This window comes from Martes martes, assembly GCF_963455335.1.
Source record: "Martes martes genome assembly, chromosome: 5".
NCBI classification, from domain to species: Eukaryota; Metazoa; Chordata; class Mammalia; order Carnivora; family Mustelidae; genus Martes; species Martes martes.
The window spans coordinates 43,707,552-43,721,519 of record NC_137892.1 but is presented as its reverse complement, the minus strand read 5'-3'; the positions used below and the strand labels follow the sequence as shown (position 1 = coordinate 43,721,519).

The following is a 13,968-nucleotide window of genomic DNA, read 5'->3' as shown; positions in this document are numbered from 1 at the left end:
TGAGACCCAAATGATCAACAGATGCTAGCCAGCTAATATGTAGTGGGTGTCTGGAAAGGTGTTCTAGCTAAAAGGATTGGCCAGAGGAAATGGAGAAATGATGGTGCTAAAAAAAAAAAAAATTAGTATGGCTAGAACATATAGTTTGGTTCATAAAATTTAAGTGTCAACAAATGTGATTCAAGAAACAAGAAGATTCAAGTTCCTGAAGGGTTGATAAGCCAAGAGTAATAGGAAACTGCACTGAGATCTATAATAGCTATCATTTAATACAGTCAGGGTCCTAGTCACCCTGAGTGCCTCTTCTCTTTGAAATACCCTGTTTCCTCTGAAGTGAAATGGAATTAAATGCTCGTTGTAAGGAAAATGTTTACCTGGAGGAGCAACCTGTAATTAACAGAACTTTTTGATTTGAGACAGACAGGTATGCACATAGAGCACATCTTGACACATGCAGAGAAGCTTCAGCTTTGCATCTGGAAAGCTGGAGGAAGGATGCTGTCTGAAAATCATTCTTTCATCTGAATGTTCCAACAGTCAGAATTTTAAAATTTACATTCATGCAACAGAATACTAAATAGTAGTGAAAATGAATCAGAGTGCTATATGCATCAAGATCAGTACTGGCTCTACATATACTAAGAGAAAAATCCAGGGGTAAGGTGATACATAAAGTATGAGTCTACTTTTATTAAGTTTAAGCCATGTATAATAAACTATATATTATTTAATGATGTAAACATGTGGTAAAATTATCATGGAAAATCAAAGGTTCTAGATTCTGTTTTGTCATAAACACACATTAATATATATGTGAAAGTTTGTATAATTTGTTATAAGAAAACAGTTTTTTTTACTATATTTCCAATATCAAGTACCTTCAGCATATAGTGTATTACAAACCCTCATCATTTAAATTATTTCCACCAATTATCACATCTTAGCATATCTAAGGATCAAACTCCACGAGGGTATTATTACTTTCTCCAGTTAACAGATAATTTGAAAATTAGAGATTTCAGAGCAAATAAGTGAGAGAGTCAGGGTTAAATCAGGCCTTTTTGTCTGTAGCCCTGAGGTCCTTTCTCCGTAGACATAACCTGATCATTGACTGTGAAAATTCCCCCACAACTATTGAAGTAGGCTGGTCTTGAACCAGGCTGTCCAAGTCAATAGTCATTATGTAGCCTTATGTTGCTATTGAACACTTTAAAAGCTACAAATTCAATATTTGGGGAGGTGGCAATCTATGTGTCCCTGATTTTTTTTTCCCAAACATGGCCCTGATTTTGGTAAAACAAGCTTCCTTGGTTGTGCATTTTACCTTCTTTGGAGCTGGGCTATTCAGATGATTAAGTTTTGGACCTAGTCCTCAGCTTTTTCTTTTTTCCCCTCCTCAGAGGAAGAATGTATCTGCGTGAACTCGCAGAGAGTCCCTTTCTCTATCTTTTCAGTCGCCTGTTAATTAGTAGTAGCAATTTATTATATTTTTCTAGAGCATCAGTTATGGTGTTTAACAATAGTCATTTGATCCTATTGTCCTTAAAATTGCTATTTCCCCTCTATTTCCAGTATACTATCTGAATGCCCTGAATGATCCAGGATAGGGCCTAAGTCGATACCCTAGTGTGTACTAGGGTACACATGTAAGTTATACAAATAGGTGATGCGCAATTCCATATCAATTACTTCTGCTGAACCATTGTTTATCCCCAGCTCACATCTATGTCCTCTAAGGAGGTTCCCTAGGACTAAGTGCCAGAGGGAAAATTCATGTCTAAGTCTCAGATAATTCAGCTTTAGTTAATTCTGAAAATGTGTATCTGACTGTACTTCAGCACAATCCAAGTGTGGTCCTACAGGCCAGTGATAAGAGGAAGCCCTCCCCGTGAGTAGAGTTGGGAGTAGTATGCTTGGTCATTTATTCTGAATCAAAGTGACACACGATTTGACTCATTGAATGGGGACCTACACAGGCAAAGATTGGAACATAGGAAAAAAGAGGAAGTCTGGAGTCTTACATTCAGATGGTTTGGGGATAAAATTTGTAGATTATTGTTTGTCTCATATTAATGGTTGACAGAGACAAAAAGCCTGTGTCACTAGGTGGACAAGATGGGCCATCCTGCTGATGAGCATCAGTCCACTTCTCAGCCAGTGCGGTGTTTGCACAATGGGTCCGTGAGCAAGTTATCCATGGTGGCTGAGATGGAACTATATTTGGGCCCGACAGTGTGGGTTCCTTCCCACTAAGATTGATAAGCTATTGCCATTGCTAAATGTATAACCTGCCAGTGGCAGCAACCAGTGTGGGCCCTAAATATGGTACTAACTCAAGTTGAACAATTTGGAGGCATGTTGAAATGATACAAGGTGGAATTTTTGGACCCTTTCGAATTAGACCCTTTCAATTCTAGAGCAGACAGCAGTTTAAACTTGCCAGAATCAACATAATTCTCAATATGGATTTGCTTTCCTACATTCAGTACTTCACCAACCTTATATTATCCAAGGTCTTAAAAAAATCCCTAATTCATTAGAATGGGATCATCAAGGTTTCCTTAGACTAACAAGACAATTTCATGGCAAACAACGTGAGGCAGTGCATGAATTACCGTTACCGTGGAATCGACTTGTTTCACTCTATACCCTATCACCACAAAGTGTTAACCTAATGTGACAATAGGATAACCTCTTAACTACTCAATAAAATGACAACTCAGAGCCAGGACACCATGCAGTTTCGGTATACTGTCTTTTAAGATGTGTGATCTCCTTTAAATTAATGGCGAGTATATGGTGCTGTGTCCCAAATATCTAAAATGCCAGTCCTGTAATCAAGTGATAAAAATACCATTGGCTCTTTTTCTTATACTTCTGTCAACTCATTTTAGAAATTTTTGTTTCTGGTATTCACAATTCAAATTCCATTAGATAATAAGTCTTGATTTCTAATGTGGGAATGTTTTTTTCCAGTGGACTCAATAAAGATCCCACTAAACTTGAAGGTAGCAATGAGCTAATAGGCAAAGAAAGGAGTTATCATACTGGCAGAAGTAACTGACATAGGTCATGACAAAGGGACAGAGTTGGTGCTATATGATGAGGAAAGAAGAAACTGTGTCTGGGACCCAGCAGATTCACTGGCTCTCTCTTGCTGCTTCAGTGCCCAGACATAAATCTGAATGGAAAATTGCAGCAATCCAGGAGAAGTCAACTATGTGCCCAGATTCAGGTCACCTGTCATATAAGAAACCCACACTAGCTGAAGTGAGGGAACTCTGAGAAAGGAGATGATGAATATCAATTATGACTTGGAATAATTTACAGATGCTTGGACTATAGTTGCCAAACTAATCGCTTACAGCCGTCTGACAATTTAGAGAGTTGGTTATGGACTGGAATTAATGGAAGGTACCAGCCTATGCAAGTGGTATGCTAGGAGGACTATATTAAATACCTTATGCACTACCTCATTTCTTCTCTGCTTCATGACTCATTCTAGTCATTGACTCAGCAAACAATATTGTGTAGACTGTGCCTAGTATCAAGCATGCATTGCTTTCACATACTACCTGAGTGTTTTTCTGGCACATGCTTTAGGTCATCTCTGGGAGCTAGCTAAGAATTCACATGTACCATCCACAAGTTCAAGAAGTTTATCACTCATGGAGAAACTTTCAATGGAGGGTTGGATCTGATGGGTAATTGCTTCTTCTTTAGTCCTTGAATCTGGAGATCCTTATGATAAATTTCTTCAGATAGTCCAGGTAGGACTGAGCACTCAGTCTCCACAGAAAACCGTTAAAATCTATCTTTTATACAGGCTTTCTCTTCTTTCCTGTTATACTCCCCCTATGTGTTAGTCCATTCAATCTGCGGTAACAAAATATAATTGACAAGAGGGCTAATGAAAAACAAACTGTTATTTCTCACATTTCTGGAAGGTGATATGTCCAAAAATCAAGCACCAGTAGATTTGGTGTCTGCTGAGGACCTGATTCCTATTTCAAAGACAGCCATCTTCTTGCCATATCTTCACATGGTATAGAAGGTCAGGGAGCATTCTTGGGCTCTTCTTCTGTGAGTACACTCATCCCATTCATGATGGCTCCACACTCATGACCTAATCACCTTCCAAAGTCCCCACCTCCAAATACATTGAGGATTAGGTTTCAACATACAAATTTGGGAGGGACACAAACATTCAGTTTATGGCACCCTGGTTCCTCACTTCTACTCCCTGGGAGCATTTGCCCAATACACTCTTTGCATTAAAACCCTCTTGAGCTGTGTATTAAAGGGAACCTATACTATGAATATGACATGAATATGCATATTTTGTCTCTGAATAGATTCCTTAAATTTATTATTCCCGTATACCTGTACATCTGCCAAGTTTACAAAACATCAGAGTGGGTTCGATCTCTAGAGGTGTAGAGAGAGAAGAAAACTGAAGGGAGCTCTGCCACCACCACCTCCAATGCCAAGGCTGGGGGCGCTGCAACCATGGCACCTTACAGCATTGCCTCCTCGCCTGTTGGAGGGTGACACAAGGCCATAAGCATGCTGCTGGCTGAGCAGGGCCAGAACTGGAAGAAGAGGTGGTGACCAACAAGACCTGCCTGCAGGGCTCACTCAAGCCCTCCTGTCTACCAGGGAAGTTTTCTGAGTTCCAAGATGGAGACCTTAACCCTGTACCAGTCCAATGCCATCCTGCAATACCTGGGCTACTCTCTTGGGCTTGGTGGGAAGGACCAGAGGGAGGCCACCTTGGTGGATGTGGTGAATGGCCCCGTGGAGGATCTCTGTTGCAAATACCTCGTCTTTATCTATGCCAACCCCACGGCAGGCAAGGAGGGGTTCATGAAGGCATGACTAGGGTATCTGAAGTCTTTTGAGCTCCTGCTGTCCTAGGACCAGGGAGGGACAGGTCTTCATCATAGGCAACTGGATCTCCTTCTTGGACTACACATTGCTGAACTTGCTGCTGATTCACCAGGTCCTAGAACCCCACTGCCAGGACTCCTTCCCCCTGCTCTCTGCCTGTGTGGCGTGCCTCAGCCCTGTACCAGAGCTCAAGTCCTTCCTGGCCTCCCCCTAGCATGTGAAGATCCCTATCAACCACACCAGGAAGCAGTGAGAGCATTGTCATTCTCTGCGGGAGGTGGGGCCCACACATCTTCCTTTCTCCAGGACAAATAAAGTTCCCAAGCACGGAAATAAAGAAGAAGGAGAAGACTGAAGAAAATTCCTCAGAAATACATTTTAAATAAGGACACTAAAGCACAAGCCCACAGAGGAAAGTGAGGGTATGGTCACATAGAAGGCTCACATTCTATATTTTGGAAAGTTTGGGCAGGTGGATTTTCAAATTCTGGAACCATCCCCAAATCAAACTTTAAAGTCAGAATTTGGAAGCATGTGTCAAAGTGATAGAAATAAGTCATCGTTCAAAGTCATTACTTGGAGGCAAGTAAAGGACTTCTTTTTTTTTTTTTATGGTAGATTCCATCAAGCTGAAAACAAAGTAAATATTAACACAGAGATATTTGGAAGTGGAGGGTCTTATACAATGGGTAATTTCAGTAAGTCTGCACTTACCTGGCCTTGGTAGGTGTTTGGTTTAGGGTAGACTTCAGTTTTGTTTAAACTTGTAATTCAACAATGATACTATACTGGTCAGGAGTGGGAGTGGAAATTACCTAATTTCCATAAGCAGTTTTTTAGGGTAATGGTTACTAACACACACACACACACACTAACACTGAGAAGGGCCGCTGGTTTCTGTTCTTTAGTCCTTTGTTAGTGGACTATTGCTTGTCTTGATTTTACCGCCTGACTATAAACCATGCTCAAAGTAGCCTGTGTCCTTTGCCTTGGCCCTTTGTGTTCTCTGAACTCTCTGGGCACTCTAGAGATAGAATACTTATTACCAAAGGATATGATTTCTTATTTTCTTGTATGTCTCTTCCAGGTAAACCTCATGTTTAGTAGAATGCCTTGTAAGTAGTATTACTTTATAAAAGTAGTTTATAAAGTATTTTTGATTTTACATACCATCAGGATTAACAGAGCCTTCAGAAACATTTCTCCATATACGTACATGTTAGATACCAAACAGCTGAGCTTGGATCTACCCTGTTATTGTTCTAGATCTGAAAAACCGATGATCTATTTGAAGACAATGACCTTACGCCCAATCATGGAGATCAACTCACATGGAATCCACAACAGAACAACTCCAGTGTAGCAATCTTTCTTGGAAAACATCTGCTACCAGCTGAGTGTGTTTACATTTTGACAGCCCTGGCAGACGTGCTCACATACGGCCCATCTGTATGGTGTTAGGAGGCTAGAGGTGAGGAAGCTGGTCTTGACAGACAGTGGGGAGAGAGCTTATTGTAGTACACGGAGTTGTTCTAGAAAATGCAAATTAGCACCTCATAGCATTTTTTTTTTCTTCCTGTGCTATTAATGCCTTATAGCAAACTGATTTGTTTGCATTGCCCAGAATGAGCAATAAAGTTATTTTGGGACTGCTTTTTAACATGTAGTCATGGTCTGATTAGTGTTTTAGAAAAAAGAATAATTGTTAATAAAAATTAATACAGAAAGTTTAGAGAATAAATAAATATATCAGTTTAAAATATTTTTCATATTTGAAAATGTTATTAAGATAATATTTTGGTCTATGGGGAAAAAAACACTGAATAAGTGAAGTATTTATTTCTAACTGAAGCTTTTACATGTTCTATTCTCTGCATTGTTTGTTACATTCTGAAGTATTATTCAAAGCGTGTTGCAAAGAACATAATTTCACACTTCATAGTAGTTACAAACAAAATTACCTATGTCTTTTTAAAAATTATTTTTATTAACATGTAATGTATTATTTGCCCCAAGGGTACAGGTCTGTGAATCATCAGTCTTACACATTTCACAGCACTCACCATATCACATACCCTCCCCAGTGTCCATCACCCAACCACCCTCTTCCTCCCCCCACCCCCCAGCATCCCTCAGTTTGTTTTGTGAGATTAAGAATCTTTTATGGTTTGTTTCCCTCCCAATCCCATTTTGTTTCATTCTTCCCTTCCCTACTCCCTCAAGCCCCCCACCCTGCCTCTAAAAGAAATTTCTTTATTCTAAGATTTCTCAGATGTTTTAATATATTGGTGTATTTTCAGTATATCCAAGGAAGAGATATACAGAATTCTCATTCAATGAGCACATTTTTGTGGAACATATCCCGGACTAATATTCTCTTGTGTTTACTTGAGAAATTTTACTTTGGTGATTGAGTCAGAAATCAGCAACCCGGAAGGAAAAAAGGTAAAAAAAAAAAAAAAGAAAAAAGAAAAAAAGAGATTTGTATTAGCATTTACTTATTTCACATAATTCATTTATAGAGATTCCAGAAATTAAGCAACTAAGTGACTAAGATATATCTTAGTTTGATGTATTATCAAGCAATAATTTTATTCTTATATCCAAGATTTTTTTTTCTTTCATGGGCTCATGCGTGATGAAACTAGTTTATAGGGGAGATCATTAAGCTGCTCTGTTAATTTGGATATTAGGTTATTCCCATTCTCATAAAGAGAAAGAAACTAGTGAAAAATGGTCTAAAAACACGTAAAATGCATGAACTTCAACCTTAAGATGGTCAAGTAGTTGCTAAAAGAGATGAATTAAACACCTAAATTCAATCATGTTTGTTTAGGAATCTCACAATTAAGAGTTTTAAATAACTGTAATGTAATAGATTTTGTGATACATAGTCAGATTCTAACATCAGAGTAATGAAAACTTGCATGGAAAAAAATGAGGAAAGAAGTTGGAGTGAGAATTGGTAGGGTTTATGCAGCAGAACTGGGAGAGAGCCACAGACCTGGAAGGCACAGATCTTCTTGTCATTAGAGACGTTTGCTCTATTTGAAGACAGGGATAGCTTATTAGATGGTCCCAGAGTCTAAGTTATATACCCCTCCTAAATACCTGCCTATATTTTTGAACTTTGCTCATTAAATAATTTTTTTTTCAATTGAATTCTAGTTAGTTAACATATAGTGTAATATTGGTTTTAGGACTAGAATTCAGTGATTCATCAGTAAGATACAATACCCAGTGCTCCACACAAATGCCCTCCTGAATACCCCCACCCATCTAGCCCATCCCCCACCCACTCCCCTACGGTAATCCTCAGTTTGTTCTCTATCATTCAGTTTCTTAAGGTTTGTTTCCCTCTCTCCTTTATTCCACTTCTCATATGTTCATCTGTTTTGCTTCTTAAATTCCACATATGCATGAAATCATATGGTATTTGTCTTTCTCTGACTTGTTTCACTTAGCATTGTGCTCATTAAATAATAATGTTTGCAAACTTAGTTTTGCAGGGAACCTCTTGTCAGTTAAAAAGATGGAGCATCAAAATGTGACGAGAAGGTGGTGGGCACTGAAGTCAGACTGGCTGGATTCAATAATGGTTCTTTCACTTTTGAACTGTGTTACCCTTAGCAAGTCACATAACCTCTCAATCTCATCTGAAAAACTGAGGTATTGCCATATCCATTGCACGGGTTCATGCTGAGTTCTGATTTTATCCCAAGAATCAACAGGGATTACCCATTGTATATGGATCCTTGAAAATAAAAGGTAATTATGTAAATACAAATAAGATCTCTTGTCATTAGACATTGTTAATGGTTCACTCTTGGTCTCTAGCAAATACTCAAAAATTGCAGAACACAAAAGTGACCTCATGAAAACATATTAGTTTCTGGAGAAAACAGCGCAGAGTCTGAAAATGTAGATCTGGCAGTTAGATAAAGTCGTGGAAGAAGACTGAAATATGCAGGTTTTCAGAATCATCTCCTGGAATGTGAACTGCAAACAGTAGTAAGTGGACGTAACAGCAGCTGAAATCACAAGTCAAGGGCAGCCACAAGAATGTGCGGTGTGTGAGGAGCCATGGACCTCTCCAACCGTGAAACCAGATTGACCCGCTGACAGCAGGATAGATTGGATACAAATGTAAGTGGTGCAATACTCCATTCCTTGAACCAGAATCAGAATGTGCCAAATTTAACAAACATTGTTAAAGATTTCCTGATGTTTATGGGGCTTTAGATATTGTTCATGTTTCTGTGCATACGCTGTAAAAATAAATGGTTTGCCAGATAGTCACCGGCTGGCAGAGGGGCAGGGAAGACAAAAGCACTAGCTACATTTTGTTTAAAACTGTCCTGTTATCTTATTGTACAAAGTGGAACCGGGGGCCTTGGATGTAAGAGATAAGAGAAAATTAGGAAAAAAAAAAAGGGAGATTTAATTTATTTTACAATTTTACAAATGATAAAACAATAACACCCAATTGCTATACATAAACAATAGGAAACAGTGTTGAACAGAATGAACTTGACAGAATAAATCTCACCTTTCAATTCCACAAATGATATAAGAAATACTCAGTAGCAATTATCCTGTGCAGCAGTGCTATCTCTGTAAACTCTTTTTTTTTTCCTGCTATATACATTTGAAACACTTGTGCTTTTGCCTACACAAAGAAACATTTATTAAAAGGTGCTACTTAAATGGGAGACACAGGGCCTGGGAGCCACTGAAAACTGCAATTTAAATACATTGCCAGCTTGAAAACTTTTTTAAATTTTTCTTTTTTCTTTTTTTTTCTTTCTTTCTTTCTTTTTTTTTTTTTTTTTTTTTTTTAAGACTTGGCCATATTAGACCCCTATTGAAACTCTAAGTATGAACAATAGAATTCAGTTATAAAGTAGGTCCCTCTTAAAGCAGGTTAATAACTGAAGTCTCAAAAGAACTTCTTTATTCTAAAGTAGTCTTATCTCCAGACTGCTTAACAGTACAGCCTCTGAAGATGTTAGCATGACACAAATCTAGTGTGTGTATATTACAGACTCTGTGTGGATAACACAGACACACATATATAACGTTGTATATATGCATCACACATGTCTATTTGTACTATATAGATATATCTATAGCACATATATAATAAAATATCTATGTCTAGGTGGGCTTTATTTGGATTTTCTGTCATCAAATAGGAACAATAACCCTCTTTCACTCAATTTTTTAAAACATTGGTATACTGATAAGGTCTAATGGGAAAACTTCCAAACTCGTAGAGGTAACAACTAACTATACATAACTTTTCCTATACCTCTTCCACAATTATAGATACTCCCAACAATAAGCACATGAAAACAACTCTTATGAACCAAATACCACATTGTGTGCAGTAATGACTAACTGGCTCAATTAGAAATAAATTACTTTGTTCACCCTTTTCCTGTGTAGAAGCTTAGTAACTAGTTGGTATGTACACTACCCCCAGCATCACTTAAATAAATTGCTTATGTAAGCATATATGTAGAAATTTCCATTAGCAATTGATATACATTTCATATGATATACAATACATAAAGACATTTGAATGCCCAGCACCTTCCTTCAGACAGAAAAACTTCCACGGTAATTTCATCAGTCCTGTGGGCTGAATCACTAGATTTGCCCCCAAAATCTGTTACTGATTTTTTTTTTTTTTTAATTCCAGCAACTTAATATTGAATATAGAACAGGCTGGGTAATGATGATGAAAATATTTCCATGGCCTATTCATGTCAACAGCACAGTAACAACCACATTCTCTAAAGGACAAGAATATTTCACAATCAGCTGCCTGAGCATTGCCAGGTACAGGGGGAAATTGTGAAAAAGAAACAAAAAATTAAAGCTGTGAACACATGATAGTCTCAAAAGAAAAAAAATTCAGATGTTTCAAGTATGTATTTATAATTTGATATTATCATGATCCCTTTTGGCCCCATATTGGTTAAATGGAATTCTTCTTCTTCTTGCTTTTAGCCTTCAGCGATCTCCTTGCCTCATCCCTGTAAGAAGGCCACAGTAGCTTGTGAAGTTGGTGGGGCGGATGGAAAGCTATACAATAGGGAATGGAATGGTCTTGTACAGTTTGTTTTCTTTGAGCACTAAATGCCTTTAATTGAATTCATTCTTGAGTATTGAAAGTTCCCTGAGATGAACAAAAGTAGTCTCAGTCGATACTGAAGCCCTTTTTATATGCTGAACATTTTTAGAACTGGGCAATTTATTTAGAGAACACAAAGTATAGGGCGACAAAGCAATGCGAAGCTAAAAAGGCACTACTCAATGCATCTATGAGATAAACATTAATGCACTAAACAGTGAGTGGCTGGGATGCTTTTGCTGCGGCCTTAAAATTGTTTAAACGCATTTGTTGATAATGCAGTAAAAATGGCAAGGTTCCTTGCTGCTGCTTTTGAAGACATACTTTGAATGAGTTCTGAGGTGGATTTGACTAACAGAATTTACTTATAACTTCAAATTTTTTATTGAATTCAAATTAAAGCCTACTCAAAAAGCTTACCCACAAGTAGTAAAAATTAAGGTTCTATAAATCACCTACTTTGGATTTGTTACGTGGATTAGACTTTTCATCTTTACATTCAGATTTGTGCCTAATTCTTTTAAGATTTCCAATAGATAAGAGGTTAATGACAAAAGTGCATCATGTTCTGTCCATTTTTAGCTCTGCATCTCCTTTATGCATTCTATTTTGTTTTCTTAGAGACACATGAATTCTAAAAAATAGTATTCTGAAACCCAAGGTTCTCATATTTTTAAAAATTATACCACATATTATTAATATATTAAGAACTGTCCTACTCTGAACATCCTTTTCCATGGAACATGTATGTGTGTGTATATATATATATTTATAGATCTATAAATATATATATATATATATATATATATAAAATCTCCATGCTATTTCTTTTTTTTTTTTTTCAGACTGTCTTTCCCAAGAAACAAAACATACATATTCCCCACGCTATTTCTTCTTTCCTCAGACTGCTTTCCGTAAGAAACAGTAAGTCACGTAAGTGTTTCAGGCTAAGAGTAGAAGTGGGAACATAGTACTCCCGCTTTCTAAACAATTTGCCATTAGGATTACCTACCAGTATAGTATAAGTTAACAGAAAACTGGCCTATTAGTCAATTCTATCACATGTTAAAACTTTTCAAATCACTTTCTTAATAATCTCATGTGCTTCTTTGAAAACACATTAATGTGATAATGTGAATAAATTTAACCACAGGAAAATACTGGCCAATTTAATTCACTTGAAGTGCAAATACTGACACACAGATTCATTATTGAACCTCTTAAAATTAATCATCTGTTATGAAGACAACATTCTACTAATCATGTTATTTCTGCACTAAGAAAATTTAGCAGTGACGTAAAGAGAATGCCGATCTTTCCATTTGGAGAATAAGGGGATATCAAAGAACTAGAAGTCTCATTTCAGCCCTATCAGTCTAATACTTATTCTAAAGGGCAGAATGCTTCCACAAAATTATTAAGAAATGGAAAAGCTATGGAAGTCTTCCTTCAAATAAAGATAAAGTTTGAGTTTGAAAGCTTTAATCTCTCAAAAGACAACTTCCATATTAGTAGCATAATAATATATTAATACATTATTTTCATGAAAGGAGAATGGTTTGTTGTGTAGAAACATCAGCACAATCTTTGGTACCAAAAGTGCTTGTTTTCTTTCGGCTAATTTTACCATCTCAGATGACATCGAACATCTTTCCTTTAGAATGGCTCAAGATGACCGAGTGGTACAGTTTAGCTGGTACCTTCTACACCCCTGGAAAAAAAATCTGGAGGTTTAGAGTTGTGCAAAATAAAACTCTTTTACAAAGTCGTCATGTGATAGCTCTTTAAAAATATAAGAACTTTAAAAATGATTCCTTGAAGGTTATTTATCTCATTCAAATTTATCTCAGAAAAGATTTCTAAACACCCTATACCCAAACCAAAAGAGACTCCAGAAGACAAAAACAAAAACAAAAACAAAAACATAAAGTTCATGATCAGACTCAGAGTCCTGACTGAAGGCATTTACTTGAGTTGTTTCATCTTACGGATTTCACTGCTCAAACTATTTCCATCTCGATTTCTGCTGACAAGGATGGTTTAATCCCCAGGGCTGGGTTGTGTTCCTGGGTGACTCTTCTAATGTGCTTGGCGTTGCCGTGGCAGCCCAACAGTGATGAACACATTTGCCTCATTAACTAATGACAAGTGCATTGTTGGATCTTGTAAACACTACTGATTATACATTCAAACTGTGTTCTTAGTGGAAGTGGCACTTACTAGGACCCTTGAAGTAAAATATGTGTTTTTTTAGAGCACTTTGCAGGTATTTCATCAGCTGGTAGCAGATTTCTCACAAATGTCCTCTATCACCTTGCATCTAGATACTTGGTGGATGCTGAACCTCAGTCTTGTTTTGGATCCCATTTTCAAATCTTAGGAAGCATCTTCAGAAAAGAAGTGCGTATTCAGTCTGTATGTTTTCAAATGTGCTTTATTGCTTTATACACTTTCCTGTTGTTAGTTTCAGAGCTCCTCTATTATGCAGCACATTCAATGTTTTGAATTCTAATGGCATTCTGTGAGGACTGGCGTTGGAAAAGTACCTATATTTTAAGTCATCGTAGTAATGATATTTGACGGCTTTTCCATTCAAATCCTTAGGGAATGGCCAGAATCCATACAGGTGAATTTCATCACAGAATCTTGTGGCAAGTGTATACATGAGGAGACCTGTGCTGGGTCTTTTGATGGGAACTTTGTTTGTCAGCCAGTAACTGGAAAAGAGAAAACACACACAGAAAAGAATTTAGAGAAACATACAACATACCCTACGGCAAAGTATATACTATGTGGTATGGAAGTAAAATTAACTTTGAAAAGTATCATTATGAATAACATTCGAAAGACTGCTACAGAAATAACATATTTCTCAAGCACTTAGAAAATTTAATATATGTATTTTATTTTTCCTTATTCTTTATTTCCTTGCTTATTTT

General features: G+C 37.2%; 1 protein-coding gene and 1 pseudogene across 2 annotated transcripts in view; one reads left to right on the top strand and one right to left on the bottom strand.

The window, feature by feature from the left end:
* Positions 1–4,566: 4,566 nt before the first annotated feature.
* LOC308343735 (glutathione S-transferase P-like) lies at positions 4,567–5,104 on the top strand (annotated as a pseudogene). Its single transcript has one exon. The product of its transcript is annotated as a glutathione S-transferase P-like (transcript).
* Positions 5,105–11,871: 6,767 nt separating this feature from the next.
* ST8SIA4 (ST8 alpha-N-acetyl-neuraminide alpha-2,8-sialyltransferase 4) overlaps positions 11,872–13,968 on the bottom strand; it is a 98,022-nt gene continuing 95,925 nt past the window's right edge. The window contains exon 5 of the mRNA XM_080804128.1: positions 11,872–13,746. Coding sequence (XP_080660254.1) covers positions 13,464–13,746 — 283 coding nt within the window. The 3' untranslated portion in view covers positions 11,872–13,463. The remainder of the gene's footprint in view (positions 13,747–13,968) is intronic.